At 37.4% G+C, this 27,958-nt stretch overlaps 2 protein-coding genes across 15 annotated transcripts in view; one reads left to right on the top strand and one right to left on the bottom strand.

The window, feature by feature from the left end:
- Positions 1-24,187, top strand: part of LOC136838747 (alpha-mannosidase 2C1-like) — a 35,508-nt gene extending 11,321 nt beyond the window's left edge. Inside the window, exons 1-23 of one of the 4 annotated variants that reach the window (XM_067104221.1) lie at positions 2,007-2,083; positions 7,048-7,119; positions 7,384-7,579; positions 9,035-9,171; positions 9,529-9,633; positions 10,436-10,577; positions 11,169-11,233; positions 11,494-11,630; positions 12,362-12,563; positions 12,890-13,147; positions 13,415-13,563; positions 13,739-13,894; positions 14,634-14,751; positions 15,129-15,241; positions 15,573-15,742; positions 16,347-16,526; positions 16,783-17,036; positions 18,062-18,244; positions 18,820-18,944; positions 19,665-19,840; positions 21,022-21,115; positions 21,718-21,846; positions 22,748-24,187. In XM_067104221.1, coding sequence (XP_066960322.1) covers positions 7,441-7,579; positions 9,035-9,171; positions 9,529-9,633; positions 10,436-10,577; positions 11,169-11,233; positions 11,494-11,630; positions 12,362-12,563; positions 12,890-13,147; positions 13,415-13,563; positions 13,739-13,894; positions 14,634-14,751; positions 15,129-15,241; positions 15,573-15,742; positions 16,347-16,526; positions 16,783-17,036; positions 18,062-18,244; positions 18,820-18,944; positions 19,665-19,840; positions 21,022-21,115; positions 21,718-21,846; positions 22,748-22,901 — 3,186 coding nt within the window. In that variant the 5' untranslated portion in view covers positions 2,007-2,083; positions 7,048-7,119; positions 7,384-7,440 and the 3' untranslated portion in view covers positions 22,902-24,187. Of the gene's footprint in view, positions 1-1,945; positions 2,084-7,047; positions 7,120-7,383; positions 7,580-9,034; positions 9,172-9,528; positions 9,634-10,435; positions 10,578-11,168; positions 11,234-11,493; positions 11,631-12,361; positions 12,564-12,889; positions 13,148-13,414; positions 13,564-13,738; positions 13,895-14,633; positions 14,752-15,128; positions 15,242-15,572; positions 15,743-16,346; positions 16,527-16,782; positions 17,037-18,061; positions 18,245-18,819; positions 18,945-19,664; positions 19,841-21,021; positions 21,116-21,717; positions 21,847-22,747 lie in introns of those variants that run through there. The other 3 variants (XM_067104229.1, XM_067104212.1, XM_067104239.1) reach the window with 3 other exon arrangements.
- Positions 24,188-24,324: 137 nt separating this feature from the next.
- Nf-YB (nuclear factor Y-box B) overlaps positions 24,325-27,958 on the bottom strand; it is a 41,973-nt gene continuing 38,339 nt past the window's right edge. For all 11 annotated transcript variants that reach the window (XM_067104370.1, XM_067104303.1, XM_067104342.1 and 8 more), the window contains one exon: positions 24,325-26,949. In XM_067104370.1, the coding sequence (XP_066960471.1) occupies positions 26,785-26,949 (165 nt within the window). In that variant the 3' untranslated portion in view covers positions 24,325-26,784. The remainder of the gene's footprint in view (positions 26,950-27,958) is intronic.

The following is a 27,958-nucleotide window of genomic DNA, read 5'->3' on the forward strand; positions in this document are numbered from 1 at the left end:
TCGCTCAGTAAGACAAGGCTGTCCCTTGTCTGTGCACCTTGAATGTCTGTTTCAAGAGCATCTGTTTAGAGCGGTAATAAGAATCACTAACATGCCTGCACCGAGGCTTCCTGATATGGAAAAAGTGAAACTACAAGGTCTTGCAGATGGCCTCTATGCTTTTGTCTCTACAGAGTTGTCTTTTTATGAATGTTATAAGGTAATAAATAATTTTGAAGTTGCAACAGGTGCAAGTCTGGGTAAAGAAAGCAACAACCATTATGGGCTTTGGGAACTGTGAAGGTAAGGCCCTAGCCCAGCCACCATGGTTGAAAACTACATCCCATCGAAAGATCCTAGGTACTGTATATTATACGGTGTTTGAGGAGGCTTGTGATGAGGCTTGGACATTGTTGGTAAATATAGTAAAGGTAAGAGTAAATATGATGCGTGCCCGACCTTTAACAATCTTGCAGAAGGGTATTCTTATCAGTTCATTGCTGTTGCCAAAGGTGTGGTATGTATCGCATACTGTTCCACCTGTAAGGAAGCATGTTTCTGAAATAAATTCACGCATGTTTAATTATCTTTGGAAAAGTAGGTATCGCCCGGTTCGAAGAGAGACACTGTATGTTTAAGTAAATTTGAAGATGGTCTAGGAATGACTGATAATTATTCTAAAGCTCTGCCGATTTTTAGTTGTACGGCATTACTAGTTGTTAAAAATATCGGACTGAGTGTATATTATTGCAAAATGAGGATAAACTCTTTATTTGAGACTCCTTTTCTTGAGAATATGCGTACTGTTACCCGTGGTTTTTCTAGATTGCCATTTCGGTGTTTCTGATAGCACGTAAGCGTAGGCTAAGAGCTTTCCTGTACTGACTAACAGGGACATCACTCACACTTAAAACCTGGCGCTGCACCGAACATTGAAGAGCAGTTCCTCTCTATAACTGGAAAGTGATATATATGAAGAGTTAACTGGTAATTAATTGGTAATGTTCAGAGAGAATTTCTGTATAAATATGTACATAGTGTTATTACCACCAACCATTGGCTGAGTATTTTAGTACTTCAGGATCATGACTGGTGTGATAAATGTGGAAAAAGAGTGTGTCTTACACACGTTTTGCTTTTGCGTTCATGTACGACCCGTTTTGTGGTATTTCCAAAAAGTGTTGTATGACACTTGTAGCATGGCACAACACTGTTTTATAAATGTCCTAGTGTTGAATTTTCCGAGTAGACCACGGAAGGTGACTAACAGTATGTTAGTGTTAATTACGGGTTATCTTTATGCAGTTTGGGTCTGTAGAACAAAAAAATTGGAATCGGAGAGAATTTTTATAATTCGTCGAAAGTAAATTCTACTTTGACCGTTGGTTACTAAAAACGGTGTACAAAGGGAGTTCACGGGACAGTATTTGAAGTATGAGTTTTAAATTGTTTTTCCTTCAGTTAAGTGTCTGTTGAGTTTTCGTGTTGGGAATGTGTTCCTTCCTGAGTTTGTGATTGGTAAATTTATTAATATAAATATAATTTACACACATTGATTTTGTCCTAACCAAATTGTTTACAGTGACATTGTCTAAGAAGTGGTAAATCCTTGGTTCATATATGTTGTTAACATATTTGTTCTTTTATTAGTGTAAATTTTGTTTTATTAAGATTTTCGTAGATTGTTAATATCTACTGAATAGAATGGAAAAAAATACATCTAAGCCTCCATGTATCATTTTCTTGCTCTCACTTCTATTTTTCTATACAAAAGTAAAGTAATTTCAATCAGTGAGAGTTAAGAGATTGGACGCTTATTGTAAATGATAAAAATAATCACCAAATCTGATCGATAGACAAAGGACCTTGTCCGAAGCCGATACATTTGTTTTGGACCCAAGAACAGAGCGACATTTCCCATATCTCTTTAATTGCAAACATATTTATTGTCTGCCGTTTATCCTTACCGGGAAGTAAACAATCGGTGAATGGACCCTACCTCCGACGTTATAAATACCGCGGTGACTGACATTCATGTCACTTGTCACCTGACATTTCTCAGAAGCTGAACAAAGGGGGCTGGAGTTGGAGAGCGCTTGGAAAGGTCTGTTCTTTGCAATATTTTTGTTGGTGATTATGTAAAATTAGCGAAAGCGGTTTTAATTTGAAGTGCCAAATTTGAGGAAAGGTTTTTACATATAACATATTATGGTAAGACTGGCATTGGCGAAAGGTTCCCTTTTAGTTCCTGTACAATTTGTGGGAAGGGTCCGGCTGATCATTGCAGGAGTGCGAAAGTGGTTCTGCCTTTTTCTGTATGATGTTCGGAAACTGTTTCATTGGTTAATGTCATCTGGGCGAAAGTTTTCTTTACCGTCACCATCCTTGTTTATTTGGGGAGGGTACCCCTTTCGGCCCTCATTTTTTTTCTATTTAAAATTTTCAATGTACAACATACATTATTCTGTAATTGCAATAATGCACGTAGGAATTCTCACGTAACAATATTCTTCAAATTGTTTTCATATAAGTCACTTCATAATCGTCTCAGGAGGTTTTTTAATTGTACAAATGTTCAGCGTGCAATAATTACGTTATATCATTACAATAGTTCTTAATTTGTAATCACAGACAATAACTGATAGCCACCTTGGATAATAATGGGACTAACCGACCTTAAGGGAAAGGGAACCGGCGTCGTTCACAGCGGAGTCAGCCTTTTCTCAAAAAATATATTCCATAACCTCTTGAGAAAAACTAACAAAATTTCCTATTATATATACTGAGCAAAACCCATCTATCATAATTAAGTTCACTCTTAATATCCCTCTTCTAATCATACAAAGACAACTGTCTTACTTTACCCAGCCACATTGCGTACAAGTAACCTGTCAACAAAACTCTAGTTTCGTTATACAGTGGAAGGTCAGCATTAAAGTCTTCATAAAATTAACCTGATTCATACAAAAAAATTCATACCTTTCGAAAACACAACAAAATAGGCCCAGTTATAAAAATAAATAGGAAATTTAAACTGTGTCATTGCAGTTATAACATAAACCAGAACCTTCAGTCTGTGGTTTGTCGCCAAAATCCCATTTGTATACAAATTCCCTCCAAAATACGTATAAAAGGAGCATTGGTGCGTTTCCAAATCAATACCCAGTCCAACAGCGGGTAATCCTCCTCAATGCATCTGTTTCTTGGTTAATGATCTCAATATTTTTCCGTTCAGTTTCGATAAGACTATGGGACTGAATATTACTTCAAGTATATATATTGAAAGTATCCAACAGGGGAGGCATTTTCAAATCGTGCCCCTGCAAAAGAAGTACGTCAGTTCTTTGGTAGTTTAACCATCGCTTGTAATTTCAGTTGCTTGTCTGTGACGCATAAACCATTAACATTAAATGTCGCTACAGTTAAGGATATTGTGATATATGGGACTATGTGCGTTGTTTCTAGTTGTTGCTGATTCCCTTCCTTAACCACCTTCAATTTACCATCTTCAAGTTTTAAATTTAATTTCCCCAGATCTGACATTTCATTTTTATTATCTTTCTGCAAATCAAAATATTCATTGATATCATTTTCACTAATGTTGTCAATAGTGTTAGGCTCATAGACTGAAGCACAAGTTGCTATTTCATTTAAGTTTCCCTCGTCAAGTGGAAGCAAGACCACCGGTGGAAGGCGAGACTGGGACGAGTGTCAGGGTACTTGAAATAAGAGATGAATTCGAGAAGGGTTTCTTATCACAAGACACTTCTTAACGACTACTCTGCGTAGAGCGGGAATCAGTACATCATCGAAACATAGATTCACGCACCATTCTACTACTACTGCTAATCTCAGTATTATCCCATAGTGTACTATTATTCCGATTTCCTTTATTAGATTTTACATGAATTGTATCAAGTTGTACGAAGATTGCATTAGGCGAGGCGACATCAGATGGATTCATAACTTCGTTTTTCTCATCTTCGGTGTCGTTATTTTTCTCTTCCAGCACCAGATCCGCTTTTTGCACGTGTTCCAGAAAGGGAAAATCCTGTAGGTCGTACGTCTGGATATTGCTCTCCCTATTCCAGAAAGGGAAAATCCTGTAGGTCGTACGTCTGGATATTGCTCTCCCAATTCCAGAAAGGGAAAATCTTGTAGCCATACGACTGGATATTGCTCTCCCTATTTCTACAACCTATGTCTAAATGTGCTGAACTGCCACATATATGAAAGTTTTTTCTGACACTATAAATGAAGATAATGGTAAATCCACATATACTTACAGGTGAAGGAGCGTTGTCTCTGCTATCCCTTTTTGCAATCTCCCACAGCGGGGTAGTGCCGTCAGTCCACCTCATGCGGTGCTCGGTAGGCATTACACAAGGTTCTTTGCAGCATGCCTTCGGCCCCTAGCTGCAACCCCTTTCGTTCTTTTCATGTTCTATTTCTTCTGTCTTACTTTCCAGCCTCTCCTTACAATTGATTGATAGTGCAACTGCGAGGTTTTCCTCCTGTTACGCCTTTCAAACCTTTAACAGTTCCTCGTTGGACGAGTCGGTAGAGTTCTCGGCTAGCACTCTGTTAAGCCCGAGTTCGAGTCTCCGGCCGACCAACGAAGAATTAGAGGAATTTATTTCTGGTGATAGAAATTCATTTCTCGCTATAATGTGGTTCGGACTCCACAATAAGCTGTAGGTCCCGTTGCTAGGTAACCAACTGGTTCTTAGCCAAGTAAAATAAGTCTAATCCTTCGGGCCAGCCCTAGGAGAGCTGTTAATCAGCTCAGTGGTCTGGTTAAACTAAGGTATACTTTTTTTTCAAACCTTTTACTGTCAATTTCCGTTTCAGCGCTGAATGACCTCATAGTTCCCAGTGCTTGATCTCTGGCCTAAATTCCTGTATTCAGTCTATACTCAATTTTTTGCAGTCCTCACACCACAGTAGATTTTTTACCTTTTCCATGCGCGAAAATATTTCTGATAATTAAACCTTCCCTTGAAGACTCAAAACACACTTAAATGCCATTCTGGACTTCCAGGGAACTCCGCTGATTGATACACATGTTTGAGCACTACTAAGGCTCACTATGCTCACTGAATCCTTAGCACCTACTTTGAATGAATCGTCTTCATTTCTCAATAGAAAAAATTCTTAAAATATCCATTATTAGCAAACTTAATTACAACCCTGTTAGGAGGCATTAGTTGAAATACGATCATTTCCGTGTCTTTGATATTCAACATGTCAGAAATTACATCGCATGCCGAGTCTTAGGTTACGGCTTATGTAAAGTGCAATCCAATTAAATTGACACGTCTGAGAATACAAGGTCTACTTGCCATGATTTCCACTAATCCTTTTTAGAACCCAAAACCTGAAGCGTGTCACAAGCAAAGATCCTTTGACAAGAGCAGCCAGAGTACGTCCACACCCGACCAGAGCTGGGCTTCAACTTTTATTTTGGTGCAATGTCACTTTTTTTCCAAGTAACTTGATTACACTAACATACTGACCCTTGGACATTCGCTTTACATCACATATATAATGTAACACTCTTTTTATAATGTTCCAAAATTTCTTGTAAAATTCAACAGGGAGACCATCGTACCCCAGAGTTTTGCCATTACATAATTTTTCATAGCATACCACACCTCTGACTGAATCTCAGTAGATAAATCCCGTAGGTTTGGATCGTTCAGCATTGGTCGACATTTGCCATGAAAAAAAAAGGGTCATATACTGTCGGTCTTCCTCAGTGAAACGAAACATATTCCTAAATATTCCTTAATACGTAAAGAAATCCCATTCGTCCCCTTAACCATGGTCTAACCCTCAACAGTCGTGCCATCTTCCGTTTTATTCTTTTAGTTCTCTCTTTGCCAAGCAAATAAGAAGAAACTCGTTCACCTTTCAGTATCTCGTCAGGTTTTATCTTAAACTTAACGCCTAAAAACTCGTCTTTATGCCATAGTTTCCTTTTTTCAGTATTTGGATCTTATCATACTTACCCCCAAGTCTTTTAATGGGTATCATATAATTGTTGTAACCTCCACTGTAATAGGTTTAATAACTCATATTTGCCCCGTCTCAAATCTCGACTCATCTTCAGCCTCTCGTCTCTTTCTTAGACCATGAGTAGGCCTGTCTCTCCAAGGACCCCTTGGTGGGCCCTCGTCTTCCCTAACTCTCCAGATGCCCACCGGTGCCCGGCTAACACTAATGCATACTCTCATCGAGGTTTATGCGTAGGACATGTCATGTCTTGGCACTCTCAACTGTACTCAAGTTTGTTTGTTTTCACTTGAAAGCTTCTCAGTGAAGAAAATTAAATATGCCATTTTTGGTAATATATGAACATGTATTGTCATTTGTGCCCGTATTGAACTTCATGTACCATATGTGACGGTCCACGTAGGCGGGTAGCGCCATCGGTGCACCTCATGCGGTGCACTGTGGACATTGCATAAGGTTCTTACCAGCGTGCCTTCGGCCCGTAGCTGCAACCCCTTTCATTCCTTTTACTGCACCTCCTTTCATATTCTGTCATAGAGCAACTGCGAGGATTTCCTCCCGTTAGACCTTTCAAATCTTTTTACTGTGAATATCCGTGACAGTGCTGAATGACCTCATAGGTTCCCAGTTCTTGGCTTTTGGCCTAAATTCTATATTCTATTCTTGCTGTGACAATCTGTCTTTCGGACATTGTTTCTTTTACCAGGGCATGAATAAAATGCCGTGACAAATGACATTTTAGCTCGTATTTACGATTTTACTGAAGCATAATCGTTAATGAGTATTTAGACTCTAACAAGCCCACCTAAGAACGCTTCATGCTTCCTAAATGCACCAGTCTCTGTTCAACTGATTATTACTTCATAACTTCTGATTGCAGTAGAGAGGTCGGATTCCTGTGACAGGGTCTTTGAATGTAATTTTTCAGAAAGTATGTGTATGAGAGAGAGAGGGAGAAGTCAAAGATTGGATCCCCATATCCTATCGCAGGTAAACATTATCTATCCTTGCAACTAAAATTATTTAATGATTTTACCGCCAATTTATCAACAGAGGTAATTCGAAAGGCCAGAGAGAGAGAGAGAGAGAGGTGTTGAGGATTAGATCCCCATTATCCTCTCGCAGGTAAGCAATGTCTAGGCTTGCAACAAAATTCAGTTATTAGTCTATCATTTATTAATCAGGTAATTCCAAAGACGAGAGAGAGAGAGAGAGAGAGAGAGAGAGAGAGGGGTCAAAGATTACATTCCCATAACATCTCGCAGGTAAATATTATCTAGCCTTGCAAGAACATTTAGTTAATTATCTTCCTACCAATTTACTATCAGAGGTAATTCCGAAAGACCCTAAAGAGAGAGAGATTAATTTTAAAAACTCCATCTCCCGCAGGAAAATACCGAGCATTGCCCCAGCTTCCAGAGTCTCGATTCAACCGACCTCGCAGCCATGTCTGACCCGGGCGTGCAGGCCAGCATCCACAAGAACCTGAAGACGACCCTCCCTCGAATCTACAACTACATCAAGGCCTCTCGCTTCCAGGAGGTCAATCTCCTCGGGCGTCTCTATTCGGACACTGCTCCAGTCAGTAAGTAGTGGCATGAAGACTTTGAAAACATGGTCTGCGGGGTTGTTGTCCTTCTCTCCCTGCTACTAGTGCTACTAATATTACCACACCCGTAGGGTGCAGTACCGTCAATGCACCTCACACGTTGCATTGTAGGTATTACTTTAGGTTCTTTGCAGCGTCCCTTCGGTCTCTAGCTGCAACCCCTTTCATTCCTTTAACTGTACCTCCAGATTTCCATGGAAGCATGTTCCACATTATTAACAAAGCTAATCAATTATTATTATTATTATTATTATTATTATTATTATTATTATTATTATTTATTATTATTATTATTATTTATGTGAAAATCTCTTTCGATTGAGATAATAATAATAATAATAATAATAATAATAATAATAATAATAATAATAATAATAATAATAATTTTGTAAAATTGTTAATAAAATAACGATTCGGAAGTGCTATAGTTTAACAAGAGAAACTTTTGCAACTACGATTTGAATATAATGCAAAAAATCTTATTGACTATGCCGAGAAGAAATTTTTTAGAAATTCCAAGCCTTAGTACAGTAGAATGAGCTTTAGGATTTTGACAGAAAAGGGGATAAAAAATTTCTGTCTTACCACGAAAAATCTACAACTACGTTACCTTCAATCAATCGCAGGAATGAAAAGATTAAAGTAGGCGTCGATTTGTTTGCAATCCTTATCAGCTTAGGATAGTCATAGGTTCGCGTGTTGTATACTGTTCTCGGAATTAAGACATAAGCGTGTCATTTAGTTTTTGTTCGAAATGAACTTTTATGTTGCAGCAGACGAAACGGTCTCTTCCATCCCTTGACGTCACCTTTCCTGTAATTATTTAGAAATTCAGTTAAGCCAATAACGAAATTTCCTTTCTCCCTAAAACTTACATTCTTATTATCGATTCCAAAATCCATCACTTGCTTCCAGTCACGAGACCCACGTTTAGAAAATATGCGTGAAAATCATTTCAGTTCCAGAGAATACCAATTCAGTCAATCATTTGTAAAAATTCTTATAACTTTTTACGTAATCGTTTTAACAAACAGAGCAAATAGGGCAGGCAGGTATGTCTCTTCACATAGTATTGTTTTCTTTCTCATTAACTAAATATTACACAGTTTTCTTGTTCTTCAGATGAATACTTTTTATTCTGATCTTTTTCTCAGACTGGTGTTTACAGGGGAAAAAAATTGCTCCCAAACAAGGCAAACAAGTATGATTGTAAACTTGCCTTGCTCTCCTAAATTTGCAGAATTGTTATGAATCTAAGAACGAAAGGGAAAAAAAAAGTTCATTTTGCGATAGCCATTACTTCATAATACTAGCTATTCCCCCCCAAAATCACGCAGATACTAAATAAGTATAAGGGACCTACCTGCTGGACCAAAAACAAAACTCGCATGATGTATAATACGTTACCTTGCTTCTCTTCCAACATCCTAGCTCTCTCCCACTGGGCCCTTCCTGGCGGTGCGGGGGCGTGGCAGGAGTGGACCTTTGACGAGATTATAAAACAGGAATTCACTGCGACATCTATTGGAGAGCAGTTTGGGCCTACATGGACCACCCACTGGTTCAAGGTAATGAAGACCATATTTGTTTTTATTTCCCACGAAGAAAAAAGTAAGATTGCAAATACAGGTTCATATCATAATGGGGATTCAGTGCACCTTACAAATTATTTTTTCAAAGCAAATATCTTGAAATTTCAACAACAGAAGTTTTAAATATGGGTAACAGGTTTTTTCTTATGTTAAATGTGTAAGGTTTAAAGTTCAACTGATACTTATAATTATAGCCTTTAGGAGAATAGTTTAGTGAGCAAAACAAATGAAACTATGAGTTTCGCAAGAAAGTATCAGAAAGCTTCACTGTCTTCACAATTCAGATTTACCAATCCACACATACTTTCCTGACCAGAGCCTCTTGTTAATCAGGTCGAATACGAGATTCCGGATTCCTGGGCCGGTCAAGAGGTGAGATTCCGATGGGCATCTGGAAGCGAAGCGTCTGTCTGGACTGCAGATGGAAAATTACTTCAGGTAGGGTAATATTTTTTAATGTCATAGAGACAAATTGTCATGGTCTCTCTAACAAGTTCGTTCCTGTAGGAAAACCCATGGCAAACTGCTTTTACCAAATAGGCCCTTTAAGGAATTCCAAAACATTCTGGAGTTCTTCATTGAAGGGGTGGCTAAAGCTCTCGGCTAGCACGCTGTTGGCCCAGCGTTCGACTCTCCGTCCGGCCAATGAAGAATTAGAGGAATTTATTTCTGATGATAGAAATTCATTTCTCGTCATAATGTGGTCTGGATTCCACAATAAGCTGTAGGTCCCGTTGCTAGGTAACCAGTTGGTTCTTAGCCACGTAAAATAAATCTGATCCCTCGGGCCAGCCCTAGGAGAGCTGTTAATCAGCTCAGTGGTCTAGTTAAACTAAGATGTACTTAACTTTTCAAAACATTCTGGAAGAGAAAATGAAGGTAAAATTGATCAAACCATAATACTGTTTTTAAAGTATTGATGCTAATTCATAAATGTATTTATTTACATAAATACCTCTTGACTGGCATTAAGTTCCACTAGCAAAAACTTTGTTTAAATATTTATCGTAAGCTTAAAGGGAAAACGTTTTCCATGACGGATGGCAGAACCATATGGTCTTTATGGCTCGATTTTATGCTGAAACACTACTTCGGGAAATCTTATTGCTTTCTATTTTTCCTTTGCTTGGCTGACTTTAAATTGACATATTTTGTCTTACACTTGGAACTTTTTATGTACTAAGATAATGTATTTGGTTAATGACAGTTCGGACCATTTCCTATATTTCGATTCCTCTAGGGATTATCGACAGGCACAGGCCACCAGATGCGTCCTGACTACACCCTAACCAAGAGCTATGAAGGAGGGGCGGGCCCCTCTGTCCTTTACATAGAGATGGCAGCAAACAGACTCTTCGGTGCAGGGGAGGAAGACGACATTGGTAGGTGTTGGGAGTGTGATGTCACTTTCGTTCATGAACCCAGTCAGTCAGTCAAACAATACGGCTGTACGAGAAACATTTTGCTGCTGCTGTTTTGATTGAGCTGGCTTTATGCCAGCACGGGATCTTGCTCATAGAGCAGCCCGTAAATCCTTTTCTGTCGCTGTTAGCACTAAAAAGCAGACGCCGTCAATTCATGGTTTAGGCTACTTTTCAAGGTGACAATTTTTCATCTGTATTCGTGTTTCTCAGTACTAAGCATTTTATAATCTCTGGAAGTTAGTGTAACTATGCTCATATACCAAAGTTATCAAGATTTAAAGCTTAACAGACAAAAATAGATTTAATATTGTCGAAAATGTGGATCAGTGAGAGTAGCTGTAATTAGGGTCTTAACCACTGTAACGACTCTTCGACAATTCGCACAGCAGCAAATCAGCTATATATTAAAAAAAAAAACAAATAACAGCATAGAAAATTATATTTTCATTGAGACCAATAAACGTAAGATAAATTTACATCGTCGTGAAATCAAAGACAAGGTCGCCAGCCACAAAAAACATTGAACACTATTCTTCATCTTTGTAACAGCACCTCCAAATCCAAACAAATACTACACATTAACGAGGGCCGAGATTGCTTCTGTTGACACGCAGGTAAGACAAGTATAGTTCCTGTAACAAATAAAAAAATAATAATGAATAAATAAATCAAATCAAATATGGATGATAGTTTGTTGGCTGATTTTATACCGAAATAACAGAACTCTTTAATGGAATAATATGACGCAAGCAATAAATCGGCAATGTCTTCTAGAGTATATATGATAAAGTTGACATTTTTGATTTACACAAAATTGCGAGAACTCACGCACACGTACATACATTTATTAGTATAACACTGAATATGTCGATAGGTCTACAAACTAACCAGGGACTTGGAAGTGTTGCATCAAATTGCCGAAACGCTTATTGACCTCAATGACCAGCGTGGTTACCAGGCTCTGTACACCGCCAATCAGATGGTCAACAATATCATAGCTGGTAAAGACAGGTGAGAACGCAGTTTAGATAAAGAACGTTGATCCTTTAGGTTACAGCCTGTTTCTTGTGACGTGATTGTTTACATGAATCCATAATGGAAGTGTCATAGTTCATGAAATTCCTGCCCATTTTTATTTATGACCGACATTTTCTTTAATTACTTGTCTAACTTTGAAAGAGAATTCTTACAAAGCACATTTTTCACATGACACATTAACATATATAAGTTATTATTCTGTTGTTACTAGAGAATACTGTGAAAATGAACACATGTTGAATTTAGTCTAATCATATTGAAATGAGAATGTTGTTAAACTGATGTCTTAATACATTGTTATGATAAATCCCTTCGGCAATAAAAGAATTTCATAGTTACAAAGAAGTCGTGGAACTTGTAAAACCCATAGATACTTTTTCATAGCTGAGGCTTTGTAGTTTATCCAATATACTAAAAAAATTTATCAAATCCTGGATAAGTGTTTACAACTAGATACATCAAAGCAGTTCTAATTACCGTCCTTGTCTATGTTTGCTAGGACCAATTATTTTTTCCAGTGAAATCCGCCTTCAAAGAAAAACAAAATGCTATTTCCAAGCCATTGTTGTAGTCTTTATTTCCATAACGCCTTTATTTTCCAGCGAAAAACGTATCAGAATCAAGGTTTAAGTATTGCATAATCTCGCGTGATAATTTTTTGTGTTCGTTATCTTCCTCAGTTAACGGCAAAATTTTCCTTTCAGCGATGCAGGTGCCCTGGCTGATGCCTATTTCAAGAAGGCCAATGGGGAAAGAGTTCATAAGTTAGCAGCCATCGGCAACTGTCACATTGACTCAGCCTGGCTGTGGCCGTATTCGGAGACCAAGAGGAAAGTCGGAAGGAGCTTTTCCTCCCAGATCAAGCTCATGGAGGATTACCCCGATTATATTTTCGTTGCCTCACAGGTATGGGTTGGACGGCTGATGTCTGCTGCACAGCCTGATTCTGTTACTGACTTACCAAATAAACAGTTCACTATATAGTAATTAAAACTTGAAAGTATGTTCTCGTAGTATTAGTTATTTCTGTCTAAACACACAAACCTACATCTTGAATCACTAATAACTTCAAAGGAGCTGGACAAAAATCTGATCTTGATTATTTAGTCTATTTTTGATAAATATGCACTCGTGTATCTTTACAAACATTAATTCTCCCATTGCATAATTCTTGTTTCACACCTCTAAAGGTTTGCTGAAATCACGTAATTCTCCTGGACAATCATTTCTAGGCCCAGCAGTGGCAGTGGTGCAAGGAATACTACCCAGAACTGTATGAACGCATCAAAGCGAAGGTTGTTGAGGGAAAGTTCCTCCCAGTAGGATCTGCATGGGTAGAGATGGATGGCAATATCCCCAGTGGAGAGTCCTTCATCAGGCAGTTCCTGCACGGGCAAAGGTTCTACCAAAAGGAGCTTGGTTTTATGTGCAAGGAGTTCTGGTTGCCAGATACTTTTGGATACTCTGCTCAGATTCCAGCTTTGATGAGGGTCTGTTAATTTATCTAACTCTGCAGTCAAGCCATATATGAAAACTAAGATTAGGGACTTAGGTCATAATGTTGAAGACATGCAGGGAAATGAAAGAGGTCAAGATATCATTCTATAAAAAATTAAACACTTGTTATCATAGTATTTACTGTGATTCTTGATTGAAATTTTGAACTCATATAATATAAACCTGAACTTCTTGAGTCTCAGAAGAGCAGCAACAATTTAATATGATAACGTCTGCTTATCTCACCCCACCCCCAACAGCACATGGACCTCTCAAGATTCCTCACTCAGAAAATGAGCTGGAATCTCGTCAACAAATTCCCTCACCATAACTTCACTTGGGAAGGAATTGATGGAAGTACAGTCTTGGCTCACTTCCCTCCCGGTGACTCTTACACAATGAACCTGAAGTAAGTTTTCTCGCACTTTCTCTCACATCTTTTACTTTGTTTCACTCAAACAAGAGTAGGCCTCATTAATACCAAAGTGCAGTAGAATCATTTTTCCTTTTGCCATTTTGAAGGTACATAAATTAGAACGCAGTTACTGCAAATATTATTACATGTCGTCTTCCATTTCTTTAAGTGTTGACGAAGTTGTCAAGACCGAGACAAACCTTCAAGACAAAGGACGAGTTGGAACTTCAGCCTTTTTGTTTGGCTACGGGGATGGAGGCGGAGGCCCCACTCAGGACATGCTGGAACGTGCTGCCAGGATCAAGGATTCGGATGGATGTCCAAAGTAATGTCGTGTGATTTTTCTTCTCTTAGTCGTAGTTATTGGGAGACGTGATCTGACTATAAGAGGTCATTGGCATTTATAAGTAACGTGTCTTCCTCGCAGAAATGCATTGAAGCTTTAACTTGATAGTTCTTATAGAATGAAAATAGTAATTATTTGTGGCCGAAAATTCGTATTCTTTAATCTAAGAAGATAAGAATAAACCAGAGATTTAGAATGACTTAATTTAATACCAGTTTTTTCTGAACCAGTTTGATTGTGAATACCTTAGTTCTTTTCTCCGTTTATCTCTTACCCTGTAGCCATGAGGTTTGGACCAGCTGATGACATTAAGGTATCCATTCCATCGGCAGTTGTAAAATATCCATAAATTCCCCACTGGCAATTTAGTGGTAAATGAAGCAAGCCAAGAAATACTTGTGTACTCGTTCGTCTTTTCTTCTAGTAGTGAAACTATGGAAAGAATTATGCGAAGTACTTTTAAGGAGTAGCTGCTGTTCATTTTGAGGAAGCACGAAACATAAAATCAAAAGGATAATCCATCAGATAACACAGCATTAGCCAGTTCATGTTTTTTTTAATTAAGCATTATAGCTACTTTTACGATCAAGTCACCTACACCAGAGAGAACCTGCCAACACTAATGCCTACTTGAATAGTAGTAATAGTAAGGGTGTACCTTTGCAACGGCTCGTAAAACAGGCGAAGAGCCCACTGGCAATTTGTTTCCTTTCTCCAGGTTTGACATAACGAGCCCGGACGTCCTCTTCACGGAGCTGGAGAAAGATCAGCACAACATGTGCCGTTGGGTGGGAGAGCTCTTCTTGGAGTTGCACAATGGAACTTACACCTCACAGGTGAAAATTAATTTTTTTATTTTGAATGGTATAAGAGAGAGAGAGAGAGAGAGAGAGAGAGAGAGAGAGAGAGTGGTTAGTTTTTATTTTAAAATTTTTTACACAAGGTTCTTAGTAGTTTGTGGCAATTTTTTATTTTTGGAATGAAGGTTCAATACCAAAATGTGGATCCGGCTGTCGCTCAATAAAATCGATCGAAGGAGCGCCTGACATTTCTCATTTTTCTTCAGTTTATTATTAGATCATAAGACTAGCTGTTTATATCAGACATTTAATTTAATTTATTATTATTATTATTATTATTATTATTATTATTATTATTATTATTATTATTATTATTATTATTATTATTCACGGTGTGTTTCATCTTGTTAAAGGCAGCGATGAAGAAGTTATGCCGAAAAGCGGAATTCCAGTTCAGAGATGCAGAATTTCTGCTTTCGGCTGCCATTGGGACCAAGGGCCCAGAAGCGGCTTCCTTGCTCAAGGAGTAAGTCCTGATAACAGTCTGTTAAAAGAAATATTTTTAGTGGAAGGAAAACTTGATCACTTGCACATTAATAATAGGACGTATCAAACGGAGATTTTTATTAATTAAAAGATTACAGGCTTTAAAGGACTATCTGCTCTCATCGTCTGGTAGCTACCAGGCAATGAGGACAGAAAGTCTTTGAAAGCTTATAACTACTTTAAATAAAAATCTCCGTTAGATACCATCCTGTGTAAATGAGGTCCTGTTATTGATGTACATATGTATATAATATAAAATATTTATAAATGTAAAAATATAAATTAAAACTTCTAACATTCCTTACTTGCAGTTCCCTTGCACTGCTGGATCCTTCATGGAAGAAGGTCTTATTGAACCAATTCCATGACGTGCTTCCGGGGTCGGGCATTGGTCTTATATACCCGGAGGCTGAGAGATATTACAACGAAGCCATTTCTGCAGCAGACACGGTTTGGGAGGCGTCAGCCCAAACGCTGTTTGGTAAGGAGTAGGCTATTCATGTTATTTCTTTCTCTTACAATTTCCCATCACAGCTATGGCCATATCTGCACTTTTTTGTTCCTTATTTTTATTACTTAGGTATACTCTAAGTAATAAAAATAAGGGTAAGTATTGCATAAAGTCGGCCGTCATGATTTCTTATGAAATCACATATATTTTATCCTGGCCAGTTCATAATTTTTCCCATACATATGTATTTTTCGGCTATTTTAAATTTATGGGTATATAGGCTACTTCTTTAATGTGATCAACATTGGTCACAAACTTGAAACTAGGACATTTTTCTGTTAATTTCAAGGTTTGGACCACAGATCTAAAGGACTTGTTATTAACTATTTACACAAAGTAAATAAGATTAATATAATGGTGTGGATCATGACCAGTTGTTCACATCAACAAGCTTTCTTTTTTATAATGATGTATTTTCAGTCAGTTGCCTCAAAGAAACTGATGTTCATCAGTAGCATTTACAATACAATTATGCTAAACTGAACATTCTGCGCTTTCCTTGTTTCTGTATACGCAGTGAAATTTCAGTGCTGATGCATTATTACAAATTGGTAATGTTTCTGTGACTCTTCAGGAAGCGAGGAAATCACAACACCTGTGGCATTCAACACCCTCCAGTGGCCACGACAGGAAGTAGTGACCGTGGAGGCCCTAAAAGGAAAGTCCAATGCTCCCCAGCACATGCTCATTGAAGTACCCCCTCTCGGGTACTCCCTCTTACAAGACACTCCTCCAGCACAGCCCGTGACTGTCAGTAAGTAGCTTCTCCAGGTAAAAACAGTTCTTACTCTAGAGATGTTAGTCCCATTCCTGAAAAAGTAATGAATGGATGAATGATTGTAAGTTATCATGAGGAAATAAATGTCGTTGAACATCGAATATACAGTCTGGAACCCTTGGACTTCTGCATCTGATGACAGACTTTGTATATGTAAGAGCCATTTCCAAAATCTTTTCATGAAGACTCAGTGCATAAAGATTATTTTTAAGCAACCCTCTTATCCCTGCAGCTCAAGAGGGTGACCTTTATGTCTTGGAAAACAGTTTTCTGAAAGCTAAAGTCGACTCCAAGGGACAAGTCGTGAGCCTGCTCGCAGCCGGAGATGGCCGAGACTTCTTTGTGGAGTCTGTTGCTGCTTCTTCCAACGAGGGAACACGACACGGTAATCAGCTGGTGATTATGGACGACGAACCGGTCTACTGGGATGCTTGGGACGTTATGGATTACCATCTGGAGACGCCCAAAGTCATGAATGCTTTAGATGTAAGAACGGCACTACTGTATTTATTGTACATTAGCTGTAAGATTGCGTTACTTTTGAGTTTTATTAGTTGTAGGAATACAGTACATAAGAGTTAATCTATTTGTAGTATTACGTTAGGTATGCGCTTATCAGTTGTAAGAATACGTCGGTTGAGTTTGTTGGTTATAAAAATACGTCGCGTATTGTAGTAGTATAAGAATATTATGTCGCTTATTGTTTATTAGTAGTAAGAAAATGCTCCCTATGCATTGAATCAAATTTGATATCAATACTACGATGTATTCATGTTTTGCTGCGACTCAAGGATGGTAACCATGTGATAAATCAGTTAAGACTGAAAAAAAAGTAATTGTCGGGATTTTACAAATACTTCATTTATTTCGAATAAGCTCATTACTAATTAAAAAAAATTAGCTTTTGTGAACTCTGTTTAGAGCTTAGAAGTTGTTGGTCATTCCAGCAGGGAATTACTGATTAGTTCGTTTGATGATTATTTCAGAAAATCTTGTCAATCGTTGCTTGCTATCCATTTGATGAAATTAATGATAGCGCGCCTCGTGAGTTCCTTTAGCAACACGTTAGATGCCTTGATGCTTAAGCAATCCATATTTCGTGTGACAGAAGATTCAGCACGTGGTTAAGACAAGAAAACTATTCATATAAGGGGAATATTCATTAATTTTCCCATAATATCCACAACACCTTGAAATCAGTCAGCAAAATCTGTGTTTAGTTTTGGAGCCTTCATATCGGCCTCAATTTCTCTGTCGGGAGGGACTATTTTATTTGTAAATTTTAATTTATAATCATCTTGACTAACTACTACTTCGATTTCTCCTTTGATATCAAAATCGTTGTCACATAACTTTCGAAAGATGTTGAAAAGTCCACCGTTCAATGACTATTAATAATAAAGAAGCTTCGTCCCATTTAAAAGTTTTAAAATTGTTTCTCAAAATTTCATCCTACACCAAGTGTTCTTTAATCCAGTATAGTATCTTAGGCACCTCTGTTCTTGTTTCAGTCATCATTCGAAGTCACAGACGTAGCAGTAATCGAGTCTGGACCTCTGGTGGCCAGGTTGAGATTCAGTTTGAAAATCAGCGAAAAGTCGAAACTTTCCCAAGACATTGTGCTGACGGCGGCTTCTCCTTACTTGATCTTTGAGACATCCGTTGACTGGTATGAGAACAGGAAGTTCCTGAAGGTATGTCCGATTTAGGAGGTCCTCCAAGATTCAAAGGATATGTTCCTGGCCTGAAATTGGTCTCAACATTCAAATTTACTATTTGTCACGATTTTATGGTTTTGGTTTATGGTGTATACCCCAGTGTTTTCTATTTAATTCTTATTGTTTGCGTTATGTAGAAATGCATATGTGCACGTTTCCTGGCTTTCAATTTGCATTAAAAACATAATTACTGGTGTAGTGCAGATGGTATGTCGCTAGTGAAATTTTAAAGCAAGTGTTGTCTGTTCCAGTATAATTTATTGTTTGCTTTGGTAAGTCGGACAGTTTCACCTGTATATCCCTTGACTACATCGCATTTATTTTCTGGATCTCTATTATCTTGCTGTTCAAACACTCCCTCTCTCTCTTTTCGCTATCTCTACTGCTGAATGGTTGAAACTGTCCCACTTCTTGGCTTTATAGCGCTAATATTCATCTTGCGCTGAAAAGCCCTCTAGCTTCTGGCCAACATCATTAAACCAGAATCCACATTTTATTTGCTGCTCCTAAAGCCATATTTTTTCCCAGAAACATTATTTCCTTTAATTCAGGTGCTATTTGACCACAACGTCTTCACAAGAAACGCATCCTTCGACATTCAGTTTGGTCACTTGGAGAGAGCAACTCACATGAACACTTCCTGGGATTCTGCAAGATACGAAGTCTGCGGCCATAAGTGGGTATCGTTTTCATCTCTTATTTTACTTGAGCTTTTGTCTCTGCCTTTTTTCCATTTTTACACATTTGAACTTGTGAAATCTGATGCAGAAGAGGTCAGACTTGGAAATATCGCGTGCACACGTACGCACAAAGACACTGCCTTTACAAGTCTTTGATAGTGATGTGTCATGAGCACATTTCTAGATCCACACTTCTTTCTGGAGCATCTGAAAGAGTAGGGACTACTACCTCTACATACATATTGCTTTTTAGCTTCTCCCTCATAATTAGGGGCACGGAATGGGCAGTAGCACGGAAGTGAGCACTGCGTCCAAAGTTCCCAGTATATAATTATTTACCCTCTGGAAAATAAACAATCATAATTGTACCTTTTTAATCCGAAAATCAGAAACTAGCCTTTATTATGGGGATTGTCAGTCCTAAGGGAAATACCTGCGTCATTTTATGCTCTTTAATTACCCTTAGTAGAAAATAGTTTCTCCTAAACACGATAATTACTACAGATTTCTACAAAAGAATAGTAGTTTTGCACAGTTAGCAAACCAAATTTTGGAAGAAGGGAGAAAGAAAGGTTGTAATTCCATTAGTAAAAATATGATAAAATATACTGTGAAATAAATAATTATACCTTAAGTTAATTCCTATAACATCACTTAACAATTGTTGGATTACAGCCCGCAGAATCAAACGTCACCCATTTTTTGTCTCGTGATAGGTGGTGCGACGTCAGCGAACCAGACTGGGGAATGGCAGTCCTGAATGACAGCAAATACGGCTGGATGGCCAGAGGTCACCATCTCACCCTCTCTCTCCTGAAGTCGCCAAAAGCTCCCGACGACAACTGCGATATGAAGACCCACATCTTCAAGTATGGACTCATGCCCCACTTAGGTGAGTTGTAAGACGAATCTTGACTCAGAAATAAATAAATGAGGGCACTAGTGTTTACTGGATACCAAATGAGTATGAGGAAGGCATCTGAATACCAAATACCTGTTAATGTCAAGATGATTGCTTTCGACGTAGGATTAGTCAATTTTTAAAGAGGTAACTGAAACGAAACAGTTTTCAGATATATCCCATTCGTCAGAACAGCGTGTCAGCTTCGAACTTTAGAGTAAAGACACTTTGGCAGAAGTAACTATCTGCTCTCGGGTGGTCAAAGGGACAATCAAGAATGAAAAAAAAAATAACTGCCGAGAGTTACAATAAACCCCCTTTTTCGTTTGACGATGAACAACTGAAAGAATGTCATCTGAGCGTGCATTGCGTAGGCTAATTGTTGGCCTAAATCCATATCTGCTTTGGAATTTTATGACCTGAAATTCAGATGCCAGAAATAACTTTTACTCGGTCAAAAACTTAATTCCTCGAATGTTTGCTTTCGTTTAGAGAAGACGATTTTCCTTACCAGAAAAGCAACTTTTTCTGATCAAAATCATTATTAAGATTGTGACCAGAAAGTTTGTCTCCTTGAAAAGTGATGTCTCTGGTCTAGCAGGGGTCATTTAATTATAAAAATGTTCGTTCAGTAGTTCAGTGTGCCTACGTTGAAAGTTTCCTCAAAGTGTACTTTTCCAAGTGAATGAATTATTTCCAGCAGAGAACAGTCCATGTAAATCTAAATGTATTTTATTTTCAGCAGAGAACAGTCCATGTAAATCTAAATGTATTTTTAATAGGTCGGTTTGGTTCGCCCGTCTTCTTTACCTATTTTATGTTATATAGATCATCATTTACTTTTATTAGCCAAATAAATGTTCCTGACCAGCGAATACAAATTTTAACTGAGAGGAAAAGATTACCATGAAAGAAGAAAATTTTCCTAAGGAATAAAAATGTCTTTCCCTTTACTGGGAATCAGCGCCCCCAACACCCGTTACGTTATCATTTCTTCCCTTGGGCATCTTCCCACACAAATGTCTAATTTTGCCTCGTTCAGATTTTCACCTGATACGAAAAATTCTCTGGAAAGCCTAGAGACTGACTGGTCTGGTTAAAACTGCGTTATATAATCATCACAATGGGAACTCCCAACGAATTAATGACACGCTTTTTTTTCCAATTGTCAGGCACCCTTGTCGAAGCAAACGTCGTGCAGCGAGCTTACGAGTTCAACAACAGCCTTCGTATTGTTAATCTCCCAAAGACCACAACAGATATTACGTAAGATAAACTGTTATCTTAGATTTAATGTCACTTTCGTATTTATTTAATATTACGGTAACATGCAAAAATCACTCCACATTGAAAATTGAAAAATTTAATGTTCCAGGAGAGAAGATGCTTACGTAAGCTCTCATGGGAAAAAAATGAAGATAATAATAATAAGCATAAAACACCAACGGTTCATTTGATCCACTGATTAACATTTACTCATGCTGGCTTCCATTTTTTATAACTGCTGTGCAATACGTAGTTTGATGGCAGCCCTTTCTCTGACGTAAGTTCTGTAATATATGTTACTGAATCCTGTAGTATTATGTACTGAAGGGTGTTTGCAGCGTCCCCTCAATTCCAAGTTGTACCCACTTATTAGCCTTTTACTTTACCTCCATTCCCTCTTCTTTTCTTGCAGGCTGTCCAACCTCTCTTATCTTGTGCAACTGTGTCATTTTCAGCTCCTTGTACTTCATCTCATTTATTTCTGGAATATTTTTTCAATCACTCCCTCTTTTCACTGTCCTAAGCGTTGCATGGCTGTTAGTGCTGTTTTAGCCCTATAGCCTAAATTCCGTGATTCATTGACTCCTGCTCCCATCATCCAGGCCTCAGTGGTCCGTGGGAAGTTTCGACGGGGAGGGCATCGTTCTCCATACTATCAAACCGGACGAAGATGGATCTGGCGACGTCGTCCTAAGGCTCTTTGAGTGCCGAGGAGCGAGAAGCAAGGCCACGTACGTAAAATTCAAAATAGAAACTCACTCTATAAGCCTTTATACTTGGTCAGCCTTCTAAAACAGATTTTGGAGGGGACATATTGAGAAAAATTTTTTTTACCTTCTGTTTACTAGACATTACTTTTTATTTGACTGTGACTGGGTTATTAATTCCTACTGAGAAGTAATCGCAGACATTTAGGATTTATCATTATAAGTTTTCATCATAACTGATATGCCACCAAAATGCCTCAAAGTAAAGTACCATCATGGCATTCATACTCCAAATTAACCATATATTTCAGTTACATGTATTACAGTAATACAGTAGTGTATGGTATTAGACTAGCACTGTATATTTGAATGAAAAATGCGATTACCTGGTGTTAAATTACAATGGCTAAGAACAAACAAAAACTATCAAAAGAGGTTAAAATTCATAATCTAGTTATTTACTATCATAGTACTACAATTACAGCTGCCATAACTATGATCTGAATTAATTTTCCTTTTTTGTCTGCTGTTACTATCAGTATTCCATAATTATTTTTAGTTTTCTGTAAAAGGAAACTATTGTGCTGGTTTTATCTGTCCGTCCGCCCTCATATTTTAAAAACTGCTGAGGCTAGAGGGCTGCAAATTGGTATGTTGATCATCCACCCTCCAATCATCAAAATACCAAATTGCAGCCCTCTAGCCTCAGTTTTTATTTTATTTAAGGCTAAAGTTATCCACAATAGTGCTCCTGGCGACGATATAGGATAGGCCACCACCGAAACTACTGAAAATGACCACCAAAAGATAGATCTATTTTTATGACCTTGGCTGTGCGTTGTAGCGGCTGTACAGAAAACTCGATTGCGCTGTAGAAACTCCAGCGCATTTTTTACTTGTCTAACAAAATAATTCATTGTTCCAGGTTACAACTTAATCTACCCATCACAGACGTCCTGAACTGTGGAGGAATGGAGGACGCCTCGGGAAAGGCACCTTTCACCCAAGACAGTGGGGTGACTTCCATCCCAATAAATCTTACACCATTTGCAATAAAGGCTTTCCGGCTGAAATTCTGAAGTGACAATTTTTATCTGCAGATACTAATCTGATGTACGGTATTTATCTTGTAACAAAGGACAATTAATATTACATCAGTAGATGCCCTCTTATTCTAATTTGTACATTTTGTATATGGAATTCTGATTACTTCTAGAAGGAACCTATGAACAAAGGAACAGCAAAATATTCTTTTGGGTTTGAACAGACATGTCTGCCCAGTTCTAGTCTTTTAACTGTCCCTGTTCTCATACTCAAGAAGAGAGGCTGGCTATTGGTCTGCCTTGCTACATCTGTCAAACTGTAAATTTTATTACATTCTTCACTGAAAAGCAGACACGTAACATGTACAATCAGTGTTTTAGTTCCTTCGAAACAATGTTTACAACAAACCACTTTGGCTGCAACATAACCATATTAGGGTAACCTATCCATCACTTGAGTAACCAACTTAAAAGTTTCCTGGTAAGGAGCACATCATAGTTTTCTTCCTTGTTGCATATTACTCCCTCCATATTTAACACATAGAGGACATCAAACCACAAATAACATAGAAATACAGTACCATTTCTGCATTTCAGTGGGCAAAGATATTTGGTGAATATTCAGTTATGCTGGTCATTGTAAAAAAAATACTGTACTTTTTTGTCTACGAGATTGACCAAGGTAGCAACAATTGAGTTTAACTAGGTCACTAAGCAAAATCAAACTGGCTTAAAGTTAATACAAAAAGCTATTAAAAAAATACTTATTTTTCTAGCCTAAATAGACTGACAAAATTTGAGGAGTCATCCAAGTCTTGTCATTTCACCGTTGATTGAAATAAGGGCATTCATAGTTTTATGGCTGCAGTGTATTCTCTACAGACAATAACTTAGTCAATAGCTGGTGGCCAATTGTGTTAAACTGGTGTATCTAATCTTCAAAAGGAATAAGACACTTTACATATCTCATTGGCACTATAAGAGTGGGTTATGGCACTATAAGAGTGGGTTATGCTGTTCCATCATTACAGTACTGTAATTCCGATATTTTTTTTTTTTTATTGTGGACAGAAGTGATGTCAATCAATTATGGGATTTTAACAGTGTGAGAATGGGTCTTAATTTTCTTGAATCATTACTTGATCAGGGGCACTTCAGTTCAGCATAAGGGTATACAGTCAAATGGACTATGGAACATTATGTACAATGGTTATGTGCTTCTGTGGCACACACCTAAGGATTGTTTGAATTACAATTTTAAAGTGTAGTTTAAATAAAAAAAAACACTGTATTCAAGATAATAGATGATCAAGCAGTGGAAACAGAATATTAGTTTTCCCTAATTGTTATTTTGACCATTCGTTATTAGGGGTCTACTTCTATGGTGACTGGTGAGTCTTCTTGAGCCAAAGTAAAATAACCAATTATAAAAAAACGTAAGGTTACAGGAATGACATGGAATTGTATGAATCTTTAATGAAAAAGGAAAATTCTTACATTACATCACACAGCATGTTTATTTGGAAATGTTATTTCCAAATACTGTATCTATATTACCAAAAAGGGTGCAATTTTCTACATTAGAAGAAAAACAAATACAATTTTGTCAGAATGCTAGGTTTAACTGAAATAATGTATACACTTCTCAGTCATGGTCTAAATGCATAATTTAAGACAGAATGGAAATCCAGTCCCTGAGCTGATGAATGAAAAAGTTTCAATTCTGACACTTATCGTTTATCTACAACCAACACCGTACAAAGCACCTTACGGTACCTCCCTCTTAAAACTAACCCCATAGCCCAAGGTGGATGCGTTGCTTACAACCTTAAATGCTGAAGAGATTGACAAGGACAAATATTTCAACCACAAAATCTATGGTTATGAATTAAAGATGCACTGCATTCCTTAGGACGCAGTCTCCACAAAACTAAAGCCTACTATCACAATGTGTAAGATTCCATCAATAGAAATTGTTTTTTACCAAAGTTCAACAATGAAGTATCTAGTTAAATACAATAATTTTGATATGAATTATTTTACATTTCCAATATATATTCCTGCCGTGCAAGAAGACTGGCAAAGTTAAACACCGTAATTATTTAAAAAAATAATTTCTTTTAGCTTGCAATGTACCTCTGACATATCCTTCCTGTGGAAAGGGAAACTTACCCTGTCCTTGGCTCACCAACCAAACCCTAAAGTACTTTCAAATCCAAGGTAACACTGAATTACTTTACCTATGAAAAATAAACAATGTCAAATTTACAAAGTATGCATAATAAACTGATTCTAGGGAAAAAATGAAAAGTTTAAAGTACATAAATGACAAACTGCAAAAGGGGTCTGGAGCAACTTAAGATTCCTACCTAACAGAGGCCCAAAAGTTTTAAGCAGGTTGGAATGTTACCAAATAACCTTAAAATATGTTTTAACTAAATATTAAAAAGTGGAGAGAAACTGTTAAAGGGTGAAGAGTAAGTTACTTTAACTAAAAAAAAAAAAAAAAAAGCAAGCAAGCTTCCGGAACAAAACTGATTACGTGGAATTTCAATTCACTTATAAAACAAACCATAGCTTCAATACAATTCTTATCTGTAACTGGCATTGTCTACATTTCTTGACTTGCTTATTGCAAAGATTTTGCATCCTGACTGGAATGAGAGTCATTCCTGAGATGGCTTTTATCCTGTCAGCCAACCCTTATAGCCCTTAATGATAAGTGCTGCCACTTTTTTAAATAAGATTGTAACCGAGGACAACTTTGGCTGTGTCAGAATGAAATAGGGAAGAATTTCTGAGGATGATAATGCAGCAGATAGTTTCTTAAATGCCAACAGGGTCTAATTTTAGAAATTTGACATTTTAATGTATCAAATTTAATTGTTGATAATCTATGGAAAATCAACCAAGATGACATTTCAAAACATCAAGATGTCACATCCACGCTGAGGTAGTCTCAAAAATGTTTAAAACATGCCTTATTTGAAAATTTCTCCAACCCAAAAATACCCTGATTGGTGTTCAGCAATATTGTATACACTAAACAGTACAACAACATTTGAAAAAAGCACATATTCTAAAGAAAAATTGTATAAACAAAGTACACTACTTTAAGTGTGTATTCAATAAGTTATGAAAAGCTGTTCACAATGTAGGTTAGCATAAGACTCTGGGAATAAATTCTTAACTGTACACTGGAGCACTGTATAAATGAACTTTGCCTGGCCATGTGGCCCATATTGCATACATTATAAAACCTTTCATCTTCAGTACGAAAACTTCTACAAACATCTTGGACAGGGAAAATTATGAAAAACCCAATTTTCCTTTCATTATGCATAGGTGCACTGACACTTGAACAGATATTTACTGCTTTAGTATTATCAAGTCACCATCAGTTGGGTAAAAAGATCAGAATTATAACAAAAATGATGTATTTTGCTTATTAGCCCCCTGACCCATAACTTAAATCATTATTTAAGACATATACCAATTGCTACACATGCATAAATTGACATAACCCTAGTCTATGCAACACTTCCTCTAAAATCAAATCAAAATTTTGGGTCGGTATGTACCAGGCCATCAAATACTGGCAGCAACACATGCCATTCTCAGGTACAAAAACTTAAAAATTAAACATTCTTCCCCAGCCCCTCTTTATCATCAATGTTAATTTTTTGAAACTGACAAAATTTTTAGATAAAAATTCACAATTCAGAAACTTGAAAAAGTCTTGTCATACTATTACTTGTTAATGAATGTACTCGTTCATTCATAAACAATGTACTTTTGTGCTTTTTACACACACACACACACACACACACACAAAGTAGATATTCATGCACTCATAGAAACCAAAAGAAACACACCTGACCACACTAACAATGCACGCATGGACTAAAATTAATAAAACTTAGCCTAGAGTGAACTGTTCGGTAACTTGACCACCTGGGCCGTAGGTGCAGACTATTTCAGACTGGTTGACATGATCTGATGTGAAACTCGTCATGTTGTTTGTAAAATCTACTTGATAAGTTCCATCTATTGAACCATCCATAGGCTTATCACCTTTGGTTGACTGAAAAGAAAAAGCATAATGGACTTTAGGTACTTAATATATTTTCAAGATGACCCCCTTAACTATTACTTATTTCATATACAAAAATACTATATAATCTTATCTTCATGCTTTACCAACATATCAGCATGATATCAAATATGTACCAGAGGGGATCTAAATATTCCCTTTTAATCCTTAAAATGAATACCATAAGTATGTAAAAGACAACCTATGTCCTCAACTAACTAGTAACTTACTCAAGTACTTCTTATGGATACAGATTGAATTGGGAATTTATAAACCTCATGAAAGCTTCACTTTATTAATTATATTTCCTGGGAACCAAGATATACTCCTGACTATTTGGAATCCGATATCAAAAATTTTTCATGACAACCGACATTTACCAAACTATTGATCAAATATATAAATTTTCATAATAAAATTTATTATTTGGATACTTATCTACTGTTAAAGATAGCTTATATCACCATGCCAATAGGCGAGTCGGCTTTCAAATAAAAGATCGAATGGCTGCCCGGATGACTATCTAGTACACCTGTTCTCCACCAGGTGTATTTTGAATGTCTTAGCTCTTATCAGAATTCTCCTTGACAGCCCACTAAGTTGTTAGGAGGCTTGGCGGGGTCTTCTTTAATAGTAGGTGAGTATCCAAAAAATAAATTTTATTATGAAAATTTATATTATTTGGGATGAATCTTACCTACCATTAAAGACAGCCAATTCCCCACATTGAGAAGAGGATGGTGGGTAGTGCAGCTAGACAAAATCTGCTCGGCCAATTGAGTTAAACATTTCTTGCATGAAACCCAAAACATTCTTACCTGATCTGGAACCCTTTCTGGATCTTGCTACTGCCAGAAGTTGGATTCCTTTCTGGGAGCAAGGCTCTCATATGTGTGCAGCAAAGAGCAGCATTGTGGAGAAAACTGCTTCAATTCAGCCAGAATGAAACAGAAGCGGTGTGAGGGGACCCCTGTGCCTGGGTCCAAAATAACAACGGTCA

Source organism: Macrobrachium rosenbergii, chromosome 1 (genome assembly GCF_040412425.1).
Source record: "Macrobrachium rosenbergii isolate ZJJX-2024 chromosome 1, ASM4041242v1, whole genome shotgun sequence".
Lineage (NCBI taxonomy): Eukaryota > Metazoa > Arthropoda > Malacostraca > Decapoda > Palaemonidae > Macrobrachium > Macrobrachium rosenbergii.